This window comes from Microcaecilia unicolor, chromosome 12 (genome assembly GCF_901765095.1).
Source record: "Microcaecilia unicolor chromosome 12, aMicUni1.1, whole genome shotgun sequence".
Taxonomy (NCBI): Eukaryota; Metazoa; Chordata; class Amphibia; order Gymnophiona; family Siphonopidae; genus Microcaecilia; species Microcaecilia unicolor.
The window spans coordinates 30,599,603-30,619,766 of record NC_044042.1 but is presented as its reverse complement, the minus strand read 5'-3'; the positions used below and the strand labels follow the sequence as shown (position 1 = coordinate 30,619,766).

The 20,164-nt window shown below is 42.6% G+C and overlaps 1 protein-coding gene across 1 annotated transcript in view; it reads right to left on the bottom strand.

The window, feature by feature from the left end:
• The window catches only part of C2CD2L (C2CD2 like), a 61,850-nt gene extending 43,538 nt beyond the window's left edge, over window positions 1-18,312 (bottom strand). Inside the window, exon 1 of the mRNA XM_030220458.1 lies at window positions 17,579-18,312. Within this exon, the coding sequence (XP_030076318.1) occupies window positions 17,579-17,941 (363 nt within the window). The 5' untranslated portion in view covers window positions 17,942-18,312. The remainder of the gene's footprint in view (window positions 1-17,578) is intronic.
• Between the last annotated feature and the right edge of the window lie 1,852 nt (window positions 18,313-20,164).

Here is a 20,164-nt window from a genome sequence, read left to right as displayed (position 1 = left end):
AGCCATGGGGCATTTGTTTATCTCGGTTTGTTTACCTGCTTTTTATAACTAGTGCAGCCAACATAACTGAACCTGTATATAGTACGTAAAACACTTTGGTTGTTAAAAACGACCCTCTTAATCCAGAGCACTCACCCTCCCTCTGTCCCTAAAGCACTTGGTTAGTTTCTCTTTGAAAATTCACTAACAGTGCATGGATGGAAAAGTACCCACACATTTCCTGTGGATGTCATTAGACGGGGGGAAGCTACAGACATCCACTTGAATTTTCACTATATTCTTGGAGTCCTACCCTGAATAAAGGTTATTCCAACGGGGCAAATTTCACCTCAGATCATCTCTATGACTCTACCTTTACAAGTTGCTCTCTTTGAAGGCAATTTGATAGGAATGCATAAAGAAAGGCAGATGCTGCATAAATTGTGCTTACTTTATAAAGGGGGAGAAGAGAAGGTAATTTAATTTCGTTCATCCTTTTTTTCAGTAGTAGCTCAAGGTGTGTTACATTTAGGTACGCTAAGTTCCTGGAGGTCTTACAATCTAAGTAGAGTATGTGCCTGAAGCAATGGAGGGTTAAGTGACTTGCCAAAGACTACAAGGAATGGCAGTAGGGTTTGAACCTGCTTAAACATTCGGCTACTCCTATCTACATTTAGGAAACCACTCCTTGGCAGGTAGGTAGACATTTATAATTGCTCTGAGGCAGATGAATTGTACATGCATGTATATGCAAATGAGACTAGGCACATATACTTGCATCTTATAGCAGGGCAGTGGGGTCGGAAGCAATTTTGGTTGGAGTTAAGAGTTGGTAAATATTCTATAGGAGTCTCATATACCACTAAATTTCCATAGAGGATTCATGGCGGTTTACAATGAGAGAGGTGAAGGCTCTTCGTATAGAGCAAAATTGGCATCTCAAAGAATATTGATAGAAGAAGAAAAACGGCTACACGTAAGAGTAGTGTTAAATGGTCAGTATTCTCGATGGAGGGTAGATAATGAAGTTCCCAAGAGGTCTGTGCTGGGACCATTGCTTTTTAACATATCTAGAGATGGGAGTAACTAGTGAGGTAATTAAATTTGATAATGACACAAAGTTATTCAAAGTTGTTAAGTCACAAGAGGATTGTGAAAAATTGCAAGAGGACCTTACGAGACTGGGAGACTGGTAATCTAAATGGCATATGACATTTAATGTGAGCAAGTGCAAAGTGACGCATGTGGGAAAGAGGAACCCGAACTATAGCTACGTAATGCAAGGTTCCACATTAGGAGTCACTGACCAGGAAAGGGATCTAGGTGTGTCATCGCTGATATGTTGAAACCCTCTGCTCAGTGTGCGGTGGTGGCTAAGACAGCAAATACAATGTTAGGTATTAGGAAAGGAATGGAAAAGAAAAATGAGGACGTTATAATACCATAAGTACAAAAGTATTGCCATACTGGGACAGACCAAAGGTCCATCAAGTCCAGTATCCTGTTTCCAACAGTGGCCAAACCAGGTTACAAATACCTGGCAAGATTCCAAAACAGTAAAATATATTTTATGCTGCTTATCCTAGAAATAAGCAGTGGGATTTTCCCCAAGTCCATTTTAATAATGGTCTGTGGACTTTTCCTTTAGGATGCCATCAAAACCTTTTTTTAAACCCTGCTAACTACTTTTACCACATTCTCTGGCAACGAACGCCAGAGATTAATTACACGTTGAGTGAAGAAATATTTTCTCAGATTTGTTTTAAATTTACTTCTTTGTAGCTTCATTGCGTGCCCCTAGTCCTAGTATTTTTGGAAAGAGTAAACAAGCAATTCACGTGTACCTCTTCAACTCCACTCATTTTATAGACCTCTATCTCCCCTCAGCCGTCTTTTCTCCAAGCTGAAGAGCCCTAGCTACTTTAGCCTTTCCTCCAAGGGACGTCGTCCCATACCCTTTATCATTTTTGACACCCTTCTCTGTACCTTTTCTAATTCCACTATATCTTTTTTGAGATGCAGTGACCAGAATTGAACACAATATTTGAGGTGCGGTCACACCATGGAGTAATACAAAGGCATTATAAACGTCCTCATGTTTGTTTTCCATTCCTTCCCTAACAATACCTAACATTCTATTTGCTTTCTTAAGCTGTTATCGCCCACCCCATCGTGTCATCATAGCACTACAAAAATATATTTACTTTTGTAACACCAGTGTGTACCCAGCAGTATCAGGCAGCAGTTACCACTGGGTTAGAGCAGGAGCCTTACCACCCACCTTAATGTGTGACAGTAAGGCCCCCCCCCCCCTGAAATGGCCACATAGCAAATGCTTTACTTGCCACGTGGCCATTTCTTGCATAAAAGCAAGACCTACCTTTTACCAACTGAGGTAAAAAGGGGGTTTCGGCACACAACTAAAACATGCACCAATGCCAGCACAGGTCCCCTTTTGCCACAGCTTGGTAAAAAGGGCCCTTAGGCACTAACCGCTAATTTTTGAGTGGCAATAACCAGTTACACGCCACTGAAAATGAGCAGATAGCCCAAAACAAGCCATATAGCCATCAGCGGCTGTTTCTGGCCAGTTAAATCAGCCAGGTTGCATTTATCAGTACTTTAGATCCAGAACAAAAAATTTAAAGCCTGTCATGAAACGCCTAGCCACCCGCCTGGGGTTACCCCACAGCCACTTAGAGGGTCTATCCCCAGCATAGCTCAGGTTGGCCTGCACCTGCCGTTTGTGCTCTACACTAGCGCCCTCCTCCCACTGACTGGGTCACAACTGGCTCTGAGTGAGTCTCCTGCTTTCTAATTATTCCCAGTGATTTCTAGGTTACTGGAGCCACACTCCCAGTGGTCCCACAGTTCCCAGAAAGCACTCACAGACCCAACACACAAGCCACCAGGCTTCTTTAGCAGTCCAAACAAACAGGGCAAACAATTATATTTATTCTCGTAAAAATAATATTGAACAGTGAAACAAAATAGTGCAATTGGCAAACAATAGCAGGTAACTGAAATATGGATCAATTATAACAATAACTAAAACACTTGCATACTTCCTAGAAAGTACCTAGGGAGATCAGGACATATCTGTACAGAGAGCTTCAGCAAAGAGATCTCTCTCTCCCCTTCTACTGGGCTGAAACTGAAGCAACAGCCAGCTACTGCTGGGTAATTTAAAAACTCTGGGCCAATCAGATCCCAGAACAGTCAAGTTTCAAATAAAAACTGGTTACATCACTACAGGCACTTCCTATTATTTGTGTGCCAAATAAAAGAAAGAGAAGTCAGTTCTCTGTAACAGCTTTATGCATAAACATGCACCATCCTGCTGGCCAAACAGAATACACTTCAGACATACTTAAGACAGGAAAATATCTAATACATTTTACAGGCTTAAAACACACCGTTTCTTCACACCTAATATCAGCAAGAGTCGGAGCCAGAGTCGGACAGTAGTTGCAGTCAAAGGTTTGGCGTACCGACTCCACAGCCCTTGCAGGCCCTGCACTAACTGCCCATGGGAACTCCCAGGCACATATCACATAAAAGTAGGTGCTGTATTTTGTGTGTCTACTTTTACACTATTGCCTGAGGGAACATACATGTAAGAGCTCGATTCAGGGCAATACAAATTGTTCACACTCAAGCTCCTTATAAGTTTGACCCCCTTTGTGTCTGTCCTATACTACACATACTTTATAGGAGTCAAAAGAGAAAAAGAGTGGCAGAATTCATTTCTGTTGGAGGTTTGTCCAGGTGTCCATCCCACTTTCAATGCAAACGTATTTCTCACTTTCTTTTTGAGCCTTCTGTGCTTTTATTTTTTCACCCTGTTCCAATTCTTGACTGTTGTATTGCAGGATATTAATATTAAAAGCAAACAACATGATTGAAGCCTGGTAAATTAAATCACCCCATTCCATTCTTTCTTCTAGAGAGTACATTAGTTCATTCATTCTCTCTATGTATGGATTAAAGTGCAGAACATGCACCATGCTGGTGGTCCTTCTTTGAGCTGCCTGTACTCTGTCAAAGATCTTTTGTTGCAGTTTCCAGAACCAAATACAAAATACTCAAGGTGGGGTTTCACCAGAGGTAATATTTCTTTCTTCCTTCCTTCTTCTTTCTAGGAATGATCTCTTTCAATACAAACAAGTCCTACAATTAGGATACCATTAGCTTTCACTATTTTGGAGGGTGTAAGAGATGACCACACCCAGGTTCCCCCCCCCCCCCCCCCATTTGGTGGCTGATAGATCTTCCCCTCAAAAAATAAAAAAAATATATTTTTCAAGGTATTCAGCCGTTGCATTTCTATATCCTAAAACGGCACAATTATGCATTTCTTTCAACAGGGAATAATCAGAATAGCAACAGAAAATGAGTGCTCAGGCAGGAATCCCCCAAGGTAGAGGAAAGAGTTGCAAAGAGCACATTAAATAGAACGCAGAATTTTTCACCTCTACCAGATGGAAGAATTAACTCATAGCATGGCTCTCTTGGGGACAATATATCCAAAGAGTTGGATTTGTGTATACATGACAGTAATGAATCTCGTTCCTAAGCCAGGGTGTGAGCAGTATGATCTCAGTCTCTCAAATTTACTGTTAATGCTCACCATAGTACTTGCATCATGCCAAAATCCAACTACTTTAGGAAAGATACGGAATCTTTGATATAAATGTTTGTTGAGTTGTAATATATGTTCATTTTCAAAAAGTTATGTGGTTCTAATTTTTAAAAAAAATTGGGAGGGGGGTTAAGTTGGCATCATCGAAGCTGAACTCTTGTTTTGTGGGTGTCTGATCATTTCCCCCATCATTTTTTGTTTCTTTATGCCTGAACATAAAAGGGAGGCTCCAGAGACATCCCCCCCTTTAAGCGGCCCCCCTCTGAACCTCAGCAAAGGTATTTTGTCAGTTCTGCTCAAGCTTTACCCCTTCTGGCATATATATGCAAGGGAGAGTTCTTGCCGGTAGGGTGAAGTTTCGCTTAGCCTACTTAGAACCAACACTCCCTCAGGCCCATGTCATCAGGAGCTGGTGGAGCCAAGCTGAATGGAAGAGTGGCACCAGTAGGCACAGCATTGGGAGGGGCCCTTTCTTCTAATTTCATGAAGGAGTGCTTCTACACCGATGCATACAAGTTTATCACACCTGGAGGATTGGGCCCTTTGACTTTAACTGGGGTCAACACACCACTGTTGGAGAAGACTGATCACAGCTGGTTGGTGAGTCAGCAAAATAGAGTTACAGCTCCTGGTTAGGCTGGCAAAGATCACTCTTGATTCAACTTCTCTTACATAAGCATGCGCCTGTGGAACACACTGCCACAAGTGGTGAAAACAACTTACGATCACCTAAAATTCAGAAAATTATTGAAGACTCACCTATGCCTAACTTAAATGACTCAACCCTTCAACACTTCACTATCAAAGATCGTATTGGACATTAACAAACCCTTATACCTCATACCCAACTTGATTGAATCTTATCTTCTCTATCCCACATACAACATTTTGTACTTATCCCGTACCGGACTTGGTGAATGCCTTCCCGGTATGATGTAAGCCACATTGAGCCTGCAAATATGTAAGAAAATGTGGGATACAAATGTAACAAATAAATAAAAATAAATTTGGATTGTGTTGAATTCCCTTCACTAGATTTGGGCTGTTACTTTTATAATGCAGCATACCAAGAACTTTCAGGAGCCAAGTCTACATTTAAAGGTCATAGAGTTCACGAGTATCATCCAGGCTAGAATGGTGCAAGACTAGGTGATTGTGTATAGAAAATCTGGATAATTAACAAGGCAACAATCTAAAAGTTACTGAAATTTCCTCTAGTGCCAATCTCTGGAAAAAGGTGACTAAAGTAGCAGATCCAAAATGTTAAGAATGGCCGATTTTTCATGTCATGGGTTCATAAGTAGTCTGAAAAAGGTAGATGTTTGAACTTCTGTAACTTATTTTTTCACATAAATGCAAGAACTATCACATTTTCACTGTTTTAATTGGTTTATTTTTCATTTATTTTTAGTCATTGTTTGAGGTTATAAATTTTCTTGATTGACAAATACATAAATCCTACCAAAGGTATAATCACTGTATTATAATTGAAAGCAGATACCTTGTTATGACTCCCTTTTTGGATCAACCATGTCACTTCATAAATGGCATCACAAAACCTGCAACAATCTGGGGAAATGCACCCATGTACATCTACACCATTCAGGAGCTGATGTCTGTTCATATGTATTTTATAAAATATACACATACTTAATGGCTCTGCCCACTCTCCACCCAAACTCCTCCTCTGAAAACCTCTACCCTTGAATTGTGTAAAGTGCTGACTTTTTTGCGCCTACTTTATATGCATGTAACCCTGGGGTAATTTTATCAAAAGCTTTTTTCCTGTAGGCAACACAGTTTTACTCAGGAGAATAAAAAGTTTGTACATTAACAGCAAGACCCTTTGGCCTATTTCTCAATTGTCAGAGCATCCCACACCCTTGTAGGCTAGTTTGCGATATCAGAGGCCTGGTGTTTTTTCAGCAATGTATTACATGCTTTGCTGTTGCCAAGAACTAAATGTAAAACTATGCTTTCTTTGTGTTTCTGGTAACGACTGTTCATGTGACATAGTAGTTTAAAAGTAGTACTAGAAGGCCAACCCCGAGATAGTCTGTATTTGAATTCTTACTGCAGAACAAATTGGTTTTATCGCAGGATATAACACGGGATGACCTCAAATATTTCCCCTTTGGCTGCCATTTTGAAGCACCATATCAATTTTTCTTTCCCTCAGAGGTGAGATTTTGGTGCTACTTTAAGTTATACTGGTGTCAAGAGAGAAGGCTCCTCCCAAATTGCCCAGTTCCAGGAGGGAGATTTTAAGCCAGCCCTGGATTTCTGACAATCCTAGCCTGATATATTATGGGACCTGCAGCAATGATTTCACATATCAAGGAAAGGGGAATGGGATTTGATATACCACTGTTTTGTAGCTGGGGCAACAGGGTTATGTGACTTGCCCAGAGTCACAACGAGCTGCAGTGGGGAATCCAGTTTCTCTAGTTCTCAGTAGAGTTGCACAGGGACAGAGATCTAACCCGTCTCCACTGGAATCTTACCCATCCCCCCCAAGACTTTAATGGTACCTAAAGAAACATTCTGGATGGCTCTCTGTCTGGGTTTGAGATGCAGCACTGCATCCAAGGAAGGAATGAAGTTGGAGCTTGGAACACTCTGGTGTGCACAAGACTCATCTCTGATTCGCTGGCACTGTGTGCTGAGAGTTTGCCACATGTATGCACCAGTAGGTCAGGTGACCTCCAATACTTGTGTCTGTGTCAGAGCTCAGGACTGCGCATCAACCTGAGAGCAGGGAGGATTAATGAAAGACTTTCCAATTCTGTGCTGTTCAAGCATGGAGGAGGAGGAGGTAGAACTCAAAGAACTTGGTACTTAGCAGGTGAGAGGCTGGCACAGGTGCAGCTTCCGTCCCCATGGGAACCCCACAGGAACTGCTTGTCCCTATGGGAACCCTGAGAGGATTTCTGCAAACCCCGTTCCTATGCAGGTCTCTAGTTCACAGGCCACTCCTCCATGCCACTGCTAGAAGCTGTTTCTCTTAGAACAAGTCTTCTACCAAGATTTCCCTGTATTGGGATTGAGAATAAGTATTGGTTGCAAGTTCAAAAGTAGAATTGGCCAAAAGCTCATCTGCTCACCCTCTTCTTCTACTCCAGTACCTGCTAAACAATCCTTTGACTTCTCACCTACCATCCCAACGATTGCATATGCAGTTATTCTTTTTGTCCATATGCACGCTTGCATACTCTCTATTCATTTGTCCCATCTATGCACTATCCACTCACTGGCTCTACCACCAACCCTATACTTGTGTAGTGATCTGACCTTCAAAGCCCCTTCGTGTACATTTTTCTGCCCTATCCATGCATCTGCTATTCTTATGTACTCTTGTGCTCCATCCATGCCTCTACTCCACTCAAAACAGACATTTTTTCCATGTGTTCATTTGTCCCATCAAGGCCTCTCTCCGCATTCACTTGCTTACCATACCCCGTCTATGCACCCATTCTTCCATCTCATCACCTATGCCACCTTTCCCTGCTCACTCGTGCCTGCTCTTTTTCAGCCAGGCACCTGCTCTCCCTCTTGCATAGCACAGATCAGTGACTAAGCACTCATTTGCCACACACTGAGATTTCAATTTCTGATGAGCACAAGGTGAATATGTCAATCCTCATTTGACAGGGAAACAAGAAAAATCAGGGACCTGTCAGCAGCCTCACAGCTGGGCTGAGAGGATAATTCAGATATTCTAGTTTTGCTGCTTCTGCTTTATTCTGGTGTCTCCAGATGTGTGAAGGTCCTCTCCTCACTACCACATTGTAGTACCTCAATCTCACTAATCAAGCAGCGATCTTGGACTTAAGCTGTAGTCTTCTTCTGTCACACTATGAACAAGTATGGCTCTAAGGGAGATGCTCCCTTTGTTGATCTAACACAGTTATATAGCAATGACAGCAGAAAGGCCTCCCATTCAGTTTACCTAGCAAAATGGTTAGGATTGTAATTATCACCTCATGCAGGTTATGCACCCCCACCCCATGTCTTAAGTGCAAAAAGTCATTTAATTGTTCTTCAGAACCAATACGTGCAATGCTTGGGTTCCATCTTCCCGTCATGCATAATCCACTCTTTGTTGACTATCATGTTTCTATATCCAGCACCTCTTTCAGGTATCCACCATCCTTCCCATGGATAAATATCTCCTGATGTTGCTCCTTGCAGCTTCAGGTCATGTTCTCTAGCTCTAGAGCTTCCTCCCTTTTAGAAAGGTTTGTGTGTGTTATTTCATTCATTCATTCATGACATTTATACCCCATATTAGCCTGAAATAGACTCAAGTTCAATGTGGCTTACAAACAATAAAGTGAATAAAACATAATAATGTATAAAATGCAACACAAATTACAATAAAGTTCAAGAACCAAAATTAATACATCTGCAGATATTATTAACATCTTTTCAAGAACTTAAGACATCTGTATCAGGTCTCCCCATCCCTTCTTTCCTTTAAAATATTTAGGTCCTCAAGTTAGATACGATTATATATGATCTGTATTTGCATCTTATTTCATTCAGAAACTATAATTATGGCTTTTTTCCTCCAATAATATTCCTTCTACAGACCCATCCTAAAATCACAATAGATACCTCCAGGAACTATTCATTCCTTTACTGAGGGTTTTTGAGATTTGTTCTGAAGGACCTAGACTAGGGGTTCTCGGCATCTAGCCAGTCAAATTTTCAGGAAACCCAAATATCTTGTGCATATTCATCGTGGGTATCCTGAGAAACCTGACAGGCTGGATATATCCAGAGGAGCAGAGTTGAGCATCAAGGTAAACTTAACGTTAGAACAATGGCTTCTTTTTAGACTGCCAATGGAGGTTGGTTGATGAAGAAATAGATTGGAGAGGTAGAGATCATCAATTGAATTATTGAGAACAATATTGAAATTTAAAAAAAAAGCATTTTTTTTGCAAACAGTCCAGGGGGATTAAATATAGAAACTGCGTGGTGATTGTTTGAATGTTGTCATTTGGTTGGTTCGTTTGAAAGTTTGCGGATGCTAAATTGTCTGGCTTCAGCTGGTTGATGCCACTTTCATCTACAAGAAGTTCTGATACTTCCGCTTTTTCATTTTAACAGATAATTTGCACTTTGGATCTGAGAAGAACATTTGATAAAATAGCATTTTGAAATAGAAACGTTGTATGAAGTTAGAGAAATCAGCCTGCAATGTGGTGTCATGTCACATATCTCTATGAATGAATGTGTCATTTTGAAGGTAACAAATTGTAAGAATTCTGGATGATGACCTTTTTTGGAGAACTATCCAGAGATAGTATAAGCTAATTTCCAGCAAATGGTGGATTGAAAAGTTAAGATTGTTTGCTTGTTTATTAAACTGTGTATTTTTTCCCTATGATTAAACTAAGTGCCCTATTTACTTAGCCACGTTAGTGTTTTTAATGTGCATTATCCATGTATGCAGCTACAATATCCCTATAGGCGCCTACATGATTAATGAATGTGCTAATTGTAGACGTGCAATGCTAACGCTCCTTAGTAGGTTTTTTTTTTTTTTGTTATGGGCACTGAATAAGTGCATATAATACACACAGGCTTTTGATTAGATCGATGGTGGTGACACCGATAACTTGGTTTCCTGAAAGTTCTCTCCTCTATTATTTATCTCCATTTCTTTTTTATGTTTTGAATAAAGGAGGGTTTTTTTGTTGATGGATACTACCTCACATGCAACTTTAGTTAGCCACCTTACTTTCTAACTCTTACTCTACCTATCTATATGTTCCATCTTTGCTTATACCCTACACTGTCTATTAAAATGTTCCATTACATATTGTGTTGACGTTGTCAGTAGTATACTATGCCATACTTTGTATTGTTATTTGAATATATTTTTTACTGCTGTAATTGCCTATTGCTCATGTTTGATCTATTCTGACTGTACACCGCCTTGAGTGAATTCCTTCAAAAAAGCAGTAAATAAATCCTAATAAATGAATAATAAATTATGCATAGACGCATAGACATTCCCAAAGACAGAGAATGAATAGAGCAGGATGAGATTGGTACTTGTGAGTTCCAGTAAGGAACAGCACATATAAAAACACAAACACACAAAAACGTTATACCTGCCTTGCAGCAGAAATAACGTTTGTGGAAGGCTATTTTAATTAACACACATAAGCACAGATGTTTCCTCTATAAGACATACAAAAGACTCCCCTAGCTCTCAATTGTCATTGTGAGCACAGTGCCTTTGGCAGCACTGTTTTCAGATTCCATTTGAGGTGTTCACTGGGTAAATCTCTCTTATCTGCACCCTTCTCCTCCACTGCTAACTCCAGACTCCGTTCCTTTTATCTTGCTGCACCATATGCCTGGAATAGACTTCCTGAGCCGGTAGGTCAAGCTCCATATCTGGCTGTCTTCAAATCTAAGCTAAAAGCCCACCTTTTTGATGCTACTTTTAACTCCTAACCCTTATTCACTTGTTCAGAACCCTTATTTTATCATCCTCTCTTTAATATTCTCTTATCTCTTATTTGTCCTGTTTGTCTGTCCTAATTAGATTGTAAGCTCTGTCAAGCAGGGACTGTCTCTTCATGTTCAAGTGTACAGCACTGCTTACGTCTAGTAGCGCTATAGAAATAAGTAATAGTAGTAGTCTTTGGGATTCCGGAATCTTGCTACTCTTTGGGATTCCACACAGAATCTTGCTACAATGGGATTCCAGAATCTTGCTACTCTTTGGGATTCTGCATGGAATCTTGCTGCTCTTTGTCCTTATCCCTTATTTGTCCTGTTTGTCTGTCCTAATTAGATTGTAAGCTCTTTTGAGCAGAGACTGTCTCTTCATGTTCAAATGTACAGCGCTGCGTACGTCTAGTAGTGCTATAGAAATGATAAGTAGTAGTAGTAGTGTTCCTTTTCAAGGCTGTACCATCTCAAGTGATTTTGAGATATACACACTATTTGATGTCATTGTGTCGCATAAAAAAAAAAAAAAAAAAAAGAGAGACTCCTAAAGTAGGCACTTTAGCCAACTTGTTTTATGAACAAACCCTGTATATGACAGCATTTGTCTTCCTCCTGTCTTTGCATGTGTCCTATTGACTACACCACTACTCTGATTACAGATCTAAAGAACGCCACCACTCATCTGTCACATTCCACTCAACAGCTCAAAAATGGCTCTGGTCCAGTGAGGTTTCCTCATTTTGCCGTCTGCTTCAGGGATCACCATCTGCTCAGTAATAAACCGATGAAAAAAAAAATCAGAAAGGGTATAAAACGGGCATAAAATATATTCCTACGTGCCATTCGTGCCAAGGCTCCCCTTTATAAAAAAGTACGCTCTGCACTCATGAGCCCCGATTGTGGTTACGCAAAGGTCACTAGCCCGGGTGGTCACCAAAGTGGCCAGATTAAGTCTGCTGGGGATAGAGGAACATTTTTCAGCTAGTTGTGAATAAAGACCCCCTAATGCCAGATCCCAGTCCTTGTTCTGACCCAACTGAAGTACAAAGGTCAAGGGTCCAAATACTGATTTATAAAAATCCAAAGTCATTGGTTCTATGTGGCACTGATGCACGTTCTAGCTAAATGCTGCTTTCCCAGTGCTTTTGAGATTCAGTGAGAGGCAACTCCCAGTACCGTGTCTTACAGCTGTCATTTGAACATTACATGTGAAATAAATATACAAAAGTTAAACCCTCACAGGCACGATACGTAATTGTATTTTGCACAGCCACAGTTTGGCATAATAGAGGAGCGACTCTTCAGCACCTGGCCCAACTTTGCATACTGTTTCCAAGCTCCGAAACACGGTGTGACCTGTGAATGTCATTTGCTTTATACTAAGAACATCAGACTTTCAGACTTCCGGAAGCAGAGCCAACAGGAATTCTCCATATTTGAACCATTTCCAGAGCTTTGTTCTGGTCTTATTTGTTCTTAATATTTTGTTTCTAGAAATACTAACAGGAACCACCTACAAAACAAGCAAGCTGAGTGAAAGGATCCCGGGTATCAGGCAATCATCTTTGCAATTCACATCTGAGTCACCCAGTGAAAGCACACAGCCTACAGAGCTCCAAAAAAGCAAATCAACTATAATTTAAATAAGCCTTCCCACAATCACTGCAGAGCAAAACGGGGGCTTCCAACATAGAATGAATCTTCATACTGCAGTCAGACAGGTCTAAAGAGAGCTGGGTATCAAGATGGCTAGTCTACTGGCTTAGTCCAAAGGTCCGTCAAGCCCAGTATCCTGTTTCCAACAGTGGCCAGTCAAGGTCACAATTACCTGGCACAGTCCTAAAAAGCAGCAAGATTCCAGGCTACTTAACCTCAGATCTACCTTTAAGAACCGTTTATGGACTTTTCCTCCAGGAACTTGCCTAAACCTTTTATAAACCCCTCTATATTAACTGCTTTCACCACTTGCTCCAGCAATGAGTTCCAGAGCTTAACAATACATTCAGTAAAAAAAATAATTTTCTTCTATTTGTTTTAAAAGTGCTATTATGCAACGACATGCACTGTCCCTCTAGGCTTTATATTTTTTTGAAAGAATGCATTTACCAGTCTCATTTCATTCAGGATTTTATAGACCATCATATTTCCCCTCAGCTATCTTCTCCAAGCTGAAGTCCTAACCTCTTTAGCCTTTCCTCATGAGAGGAGTTCCATCCCCTTTATCATTTTGGTCACTCTTCTCTGTACCTTTGTCAGTTCCAAAATATTTTTGAGATGTAGCAAAGACATTAAAAAAACACACACACACACAAAAACTTCCCACTCATCAATAGGTCGTTACCACTACCATAGACAGCTCCAGAAACATCTGAAGCAAACAAATCTTACTGTCAATGTTTCACAAAACTTTGGGTGTAACTTCTCCAAATTTTGCGCATACCAGGTCAGGAATGAACTCCACTCCTGAGCTAGGCATGTGGAGTATGATATCAGTCTCTCAAATTTACTGAGAACACTCGTCAAAGCTTCCCGCTAGAGTTCATAAGACGTCACGTATAGGCAACCTATCTGAGCGTGCTTGGAAATTCTTTTTAATCAGGCCTGTGCACCAAAGTGATGGGAACTTATTTTCTGTACATTTTCTTGTCTCAGATTGCATTTTTTGATACTCATGGATTTCTCTCTCTCTCCACATGAGTAATTGCTGGTGTTTTCCCCCTGGCTATGAAGAACCTAGCCTGTCCTTTCCTGGGTGCAGAAGATAAGTTCTGACTCCAGTCGAACAAGTGATGCAGGTAACACAAGTTAAGCTATACTTGGCACAAAGCAGTATTTTAATAAATGCCCCTCCCCAGTCAAAAACCAGATAATGACAGCAAAAGAGGGCTGGAACACAAGATCATAACGACAAGCCATGCTTAGGAGTCAGACCAGGGTCTATTGAGCCCACTTATCCTGTCTAGATATGGCTAATTCAGATCACAAGTACCTAACAGATCCCCCCCCCCCCCCAAAAAAAAAAGATTTATTTCTGAAAGCTCCATATGTCCTCTTGCTCTCCCTTCCTGTCTCCTGGTCAGTATCCAATTCCTCCTAGATGTCTGTTTAACCTGCCCTTAAAGGCCTCCGATGAAACACATCCCATCACCTCTCTACTAACTTATTCCAGAGTTGAATTATTCTCACAGTTAGGTACTAACTTGACTCAGGGTTTAAGATCTTGTCTTTTCCATAATGGCAATAGAGAATTGTGTTTTATTTACTTTTCTACCATAAACAAGCATCAGAACCGCCTCCTCTAATCCACACTCCTTTGACTGCTGACAAATAATCCCACTTAGATTGTGAATTTATCACCACCGTGCAGCACTGTGTACACTTGGGAGTGCTACACAGGGATACATGTTATTCCTCAAACAATGAGTGCTAAGTCCATTTAAGATGTGACAGCAAGGTCAGTGGAAGCACTAGGCAACGCACTAGAATGGAATGGTTTAGGGTCATCAGCGGCTGGACCCAGCGCTTCCACCAGCCCTGCACACAAGTGATGCTTGCTGAAGCAACAGTGGGGCAGGGCACCTATCCTCAACCCCCATCTTTACATCATGCTGCACCGTCACGCTGTGACAAGAGGGGACAATTCTTGAGCCTGTGCGGATGTATGGTAATTGTAGGCATGCTACATACATTCTACAGGAAACCAGTCTGAGAAAGTGCAGGGAGGATGACAGAGCAGCTCAACCCACTGCCTGGCCACTGCTGTTTAAGCCAGCCAGCCTTAGGCGAGAGTGGAGAGCCACTGTGCGGCTGATTTTGTGCTGGAGTCCAAAGCCATCTCTGGTAAAAGGCTGGATGGGTGAACACTACAGATTCTAGAAAGTAAGGCAGATGAAACAGTCCTGGATGGATGAACATTACTGGTTCTGGAGAGGGGAGGGGAGAGGGAAGCAGAGAGAAATTAATATTCCTGTGGCGGGGAAGGGGGATTTGAGAGAAGAATGCTGCGTGTGGAGTGGAAAAGTTCATGGCTGAAGGTGTAGCTAGGGCATCTAGTATCTTGAACCAGTCCTGCACGAAAAAAACACAAATACCAGGACCCGATTAACTACTCAACCACAATAAGAAACGGCATCTTGAACCAAGTGCTGTTGGTAAGCAAAGAGGTAAACGTCCCAGCATAGAAGCCAGCTCTGTGGGTGCTTCAGCACCCCCATTCCTTGACTGTATCCACAGAGGGATAACTTCCTTTGGGTTTAGCACCCCCAAAGTTGGCTCCTATACCTGCTAGTAAAACAGTAGCAAAGCACCTCTGCCCTGGAGGTTTCCAGGATATCCACAATGAACATCCATGAAATTGATCTGTATACATTTGGCCTCCAGTGCATGAAGATCTACCTATGCAATCGGAAGCAGAACCAGAAAACAAGTTTTGGCTAAAATGTGCTACTTTTTGTGTATACCCTACTTTGATTTGTACCTGTGCTCTTCAGGGCACAGAACGTGTAAGTCTGCCCAGCACTATCCCCGCCACCGGCTCTGGCACAGACCGTATAAGTCTGCCCAGCACTATCCCCGCCACCCAACCACCAGTCCTGTCTCCCACCACCGTCACACAATGCATTTCTTCTCTACCTATCCACCCTAGTCCCTCCCCCCTATCCCACTTAAAGCTGACAGGGATCCCCAAGCCCCACCAGCAGAAGACATTAGCTGGCCATAACTCGCCTCTTTCAACAGCAGCACTCCCAGTTACCGATGCTGTCACTTTGTGCACGCTCAGTACTCAGACATCCTCTTGAGCATGCGCAGGATACCAGGTTCAGCAGCTCAGGAGAGCTGCCATCAACTGCTAAGGTTGGCTGAGGGAAATCATGGTGGGCTGAGGATGTCAGCAATTGGTGGGGCTTGGGGATCCCTGGTACACCTAGGGTTTGCCACTACTGGGTTAGCTTGAGCAGAAAGTAGATGGGCCTAGGCCTGGCCCTCCCGGACCCACTTGTGGTTACTCCCCCCTGCATGCAGATCCTGAATAGATAGGTGTGCCTCCATGAAAGGGTTGGGAAGCACTAGCCCAGGGGTTCTTAACCAGTGGTGCTTGCACCCCCCCCCCCCCCCCAAGAGATGTGAGAAAAGATCAATGGGTGCGGAGAAGGGTCTTGAAATCTGAGGCAATTTATTGAAACTTTCTAGACAGGGCGAAGGCAATTAAAGGACAGTTATTTGTAATATAACTAAGAGGCGTAGTCAGACCTTGATTTTTTTTTTTTGGGGGGGGGCACATTTTGCCCAGCTGCCCCACCATTCTCCATATACCTGGGCTGGCGGGGGGGTCCCCTAGCTCCACCAGCAAAAGCTTTCCTGTGGCGATGGCACTGCCTGCCCTGTTTTCCCTCCCTGGCGCGCATGCTTGGTTTTAGCGAAACTGAGCACGAACGATGGCTGTGCATCCTCAATTTTATTAAAACCGAACCTATGCGCAAGGGAGGAGGAAGCGGAGCAGACAGTGTGTCAGTGAATATCACCATACGAAAGCTTCTACTGGCAGGACCTGGGGACCCCTGCCAGCCAAATCAGCAGACTTTGGGGGGGCTGAACCCAAATTGGGGGGGGGGAGGCAGGCTCCCAAGGCCCCCCCCCCCCCCGTGGCTACTACTACTGTAATTTTAGCAATGTTAGCAGTCACTAACTCTTAGACACTAGTGGACACAAGGTTTAAGAAGGGCGCGCGAGGGTTTCATTGATTAGTTAGAGGGCTGCTGGAACCAAAAGAGGTTAAGAAGCTCTGCTCTATGGCTTCAGCAAGGCAGCCCTTGGTAAAACAATTGTATTCACTAAAGATTTCTATGGTGTTAAAGAGGGGTAAGGAGAGTATACTGAGGCAGGATATATTAGATATAATCTTAAGGTCTCAAATTTACTGCTTGTTGTTTTTCTTAGTACTTTTAATCTATGCCACCCAGAGAATTTCCTTCTTGGGATCATTGAGTGTAACATATTGAGGCAACTATATTACCCTGTACCCAAGAAAAAACATGTTTTGGAAAAGAAAATCAGGAGTTTTGAACCCAGTTCTGTGGGTACACCCAACCAGTTGAATTCAATGGGGATATCCTAAGTAGAGGAGTGTGGTAGCCCTGTTAGTCCACTCTTAAGGTTATCAATAGAAATCAAACAAAATAAAACATGGAAAAGAAAATAAGATGATACCTTTTTTATTGGACATAACTTAAATGGGGATATCCTGAAAGCCCAGACTGTCTAGGACTGGGTTGAAAACCAAACTCTGCTAAGGACCACCGAAACGTCTGCTCTACACAGTCTGTTTCCGAGGGCTGAGTGAGTCAGAAGAACATTGCTTTCGACTTTAAAGGGACACACAAACAAACCATGCTCTGGCCTGGCCCCCTCCCTCTGCGGGGCAAGAAACTGATAGGGCCATAGTCTCTATTGCCTGTGTAGTAAGGTAGGTAAGAGGTCACTCACCCTATTCCTGCGGGCTCCCTCGTTGAGTGCCTTCAACCACGATCTCTGCCAGTTCTCCCGAAAGGACTTAAAGGAGAAGAGGGCAGCCAAGAGATTGTGGGCTCCTCCGACCTTGGAGGCGCCCAGCCATTTGCGCTCCCCGTCCAGCCTGAGCAAGGACCTCCAGATCCAGCTTTTCCCGAAGGGTCCCACCGCCGGCTCTCCCAGCTTCGGGCTCTGCTCCCTCCGGCCCCACAGCCCCCTGGAATACTGTAGGAGCCAAGCGAGCAGGGTGAAGAGCGAAGCGGCGAAGAGCAGCAGCAGAGCCAGCCAGCCCAGGTCCAAGCCCACGGGCAGGAGTAGCAGCTCGCGCAGAGCCTGCATGCTACCCGGCGTATAAGGCTGCTGCTGGCGTTTCAGGGATCGGGCATCAGATGCGGCCGGAACTGCAGCCACAAAGGCATCACTGCCGGCCGGGGAGAGAGGAGCAGCGTCCCCGGCCAGGGGGGTAGATCTCGCTGTTAGCGATCGCCCGGCTCTCCGCTGCCGAATCCTTCCTTCCCTGCGCTACATAACCCCCACCAGGCAGATACACTGTTGCACTGCGTTTGCAAGCTCTGTTTGTTGTCGTCGCCCCTTTCACTTTCTCCCGGCGGCTTCGTTCGCCGATTGCACAGCCGGAACCCGTAAGCTCGCAATTAGGAAAACCGGTTACAGTCGCAGGCCCAAAAATGACAGATCTCCGCCCACCTCGCCGGACGGCTGCGACCTTAAAGGGGCGGCCCTTTGTCGGCCGGCACTTTCTTGAAAGATCCAACCCCCTTTTCAGCTTCAAATTAAGGAGGCTCACTTATCAACCAGTGTAAAAAAACAAACAAAACGCTTTTTGAGCAGCAGCCCACATGAGGTGAACTGGGGCTTGAGTGTAAGATTTTGACACGCACAGGCAAGATTCCGGGGGGGGGGGGGAGTATGTCAGAGATCCCAAGACCAGAGAGCCTGAAAAGGAGCAGAGAAAGGCCATACTGCTATAGTAGTGCCTCTTCTGAATCAGCATATGTAAATTGCCTTAAAGGATCAGGCTTCTCTGGTTACTTTGTGGCATACAAATCTGGCGCCCTAGACAGACGCCTATGCTTAAATTCAGCTCTGAGCTTAGGTTTGTCTGCTTATTTTGGCGCGGGGAAAAGGATAAAAGAAGCCATATAGGCAGGAGGGGGAGGGGTGCCAATGGCATCCATATTTTTGGGGGGAGGGGGGGTCCTTTCCTCTCAGGTCGACCCCAAGCTTCTTTTTAAATCAAAACCTGACAGCGCGGCTTTACAATGTAAGCCAGCTGAGCTGAGCCTAAGAAGTCTATAGCTTCAAACTAATTAAAAATTAATTGACCAATCAGAAAATAACTGCCCTGCACCTGACCAATCAGAAAACTCCTACACCACCACATGCTCTCAATCATATGCTAATAGCGAGCGTCTGGGAGGGGCTAGAGTATGTATTTAGTTAGTTTTACTTGAATTAGTTTTTAGGTTACAATTACAAACTGTTTTAGAGGTAAAAGAGGAGCATAGATGGTTAGGAGACTTCGCCCATAAATATCTTGAAGATTAGAAAACCAGACATTGGTGTAAAGGGCAAAACACAAGAAGAGCATTACTGGTTGAGGCGCCAGTAGGAAGCGACCATTCTTTTTTTTTTTTTTTAGTTCAAACTTTATTTTCATAAAATGAATTACAAAAAAGTAGCCCCACCAAAAACAAGCCAAAATCCCAGGTGACATAATCATCAATGATATAAAAATGGCCCCATATACAATTAATAAAAAAAAAAAACCTAGAGGATTACGAGGTAGTCTCTGAAAGGAAAAAAAAAAAATCCACAACAGGAACTAAAGAATTTCAAACGTAGAAGAAAGAAAAGTGAGCGACTGACACAGTCTGAAAATATTGTTCATTGGGTGCCTTGAAAAAGTGGCATGCTAAACATGGTCCATGTCGGGACCCAGGAACATCTTTAAAAGATAAGTAATATGACAATCTGAAATTCATCATTTTTCATCTTAATTGAGCACTTTGGGAATTTTTTTTTAAGTATTGAAAGAAAATGAACAGCATTGAAGACCTGATTGGTCAGTGCTAGTCCTTCAAGTGATATGAGCACACAATAAAAATAATCATAAGTCTATGTTTAGAACTGTGATTGAAAACCCTGTTTGCTCTGAAGGATTATTCTTTAGTTCCCATATACAATTAAAACAGAATGTTCAATCATTTGCTATTCAAACATTATAATAATTTCAAAACTTTTTTTTTAAATGCTGTAATCAATAGAAATCAAATAAAACATGGAAAAGAAAATAAGATGATACCTTTTTTATTGGACATAACTTAATACATTTCTTGATTAGCTTTCGAAGGTTGCCCTTCTTCCTCAGATCGGAAATAAGCAAATGTGCTAGCTGACAGTGTATATAAGTGAAAACATTCAAGCATTACTATGACAGTAAAATAGATACCATTGGAGATTCTACATGGAATGTTGCTACTATTGGAGATTCTACATGGAATGTTGCTATTCCACTAGCAACATTCCATGTAGAAGGCTGCG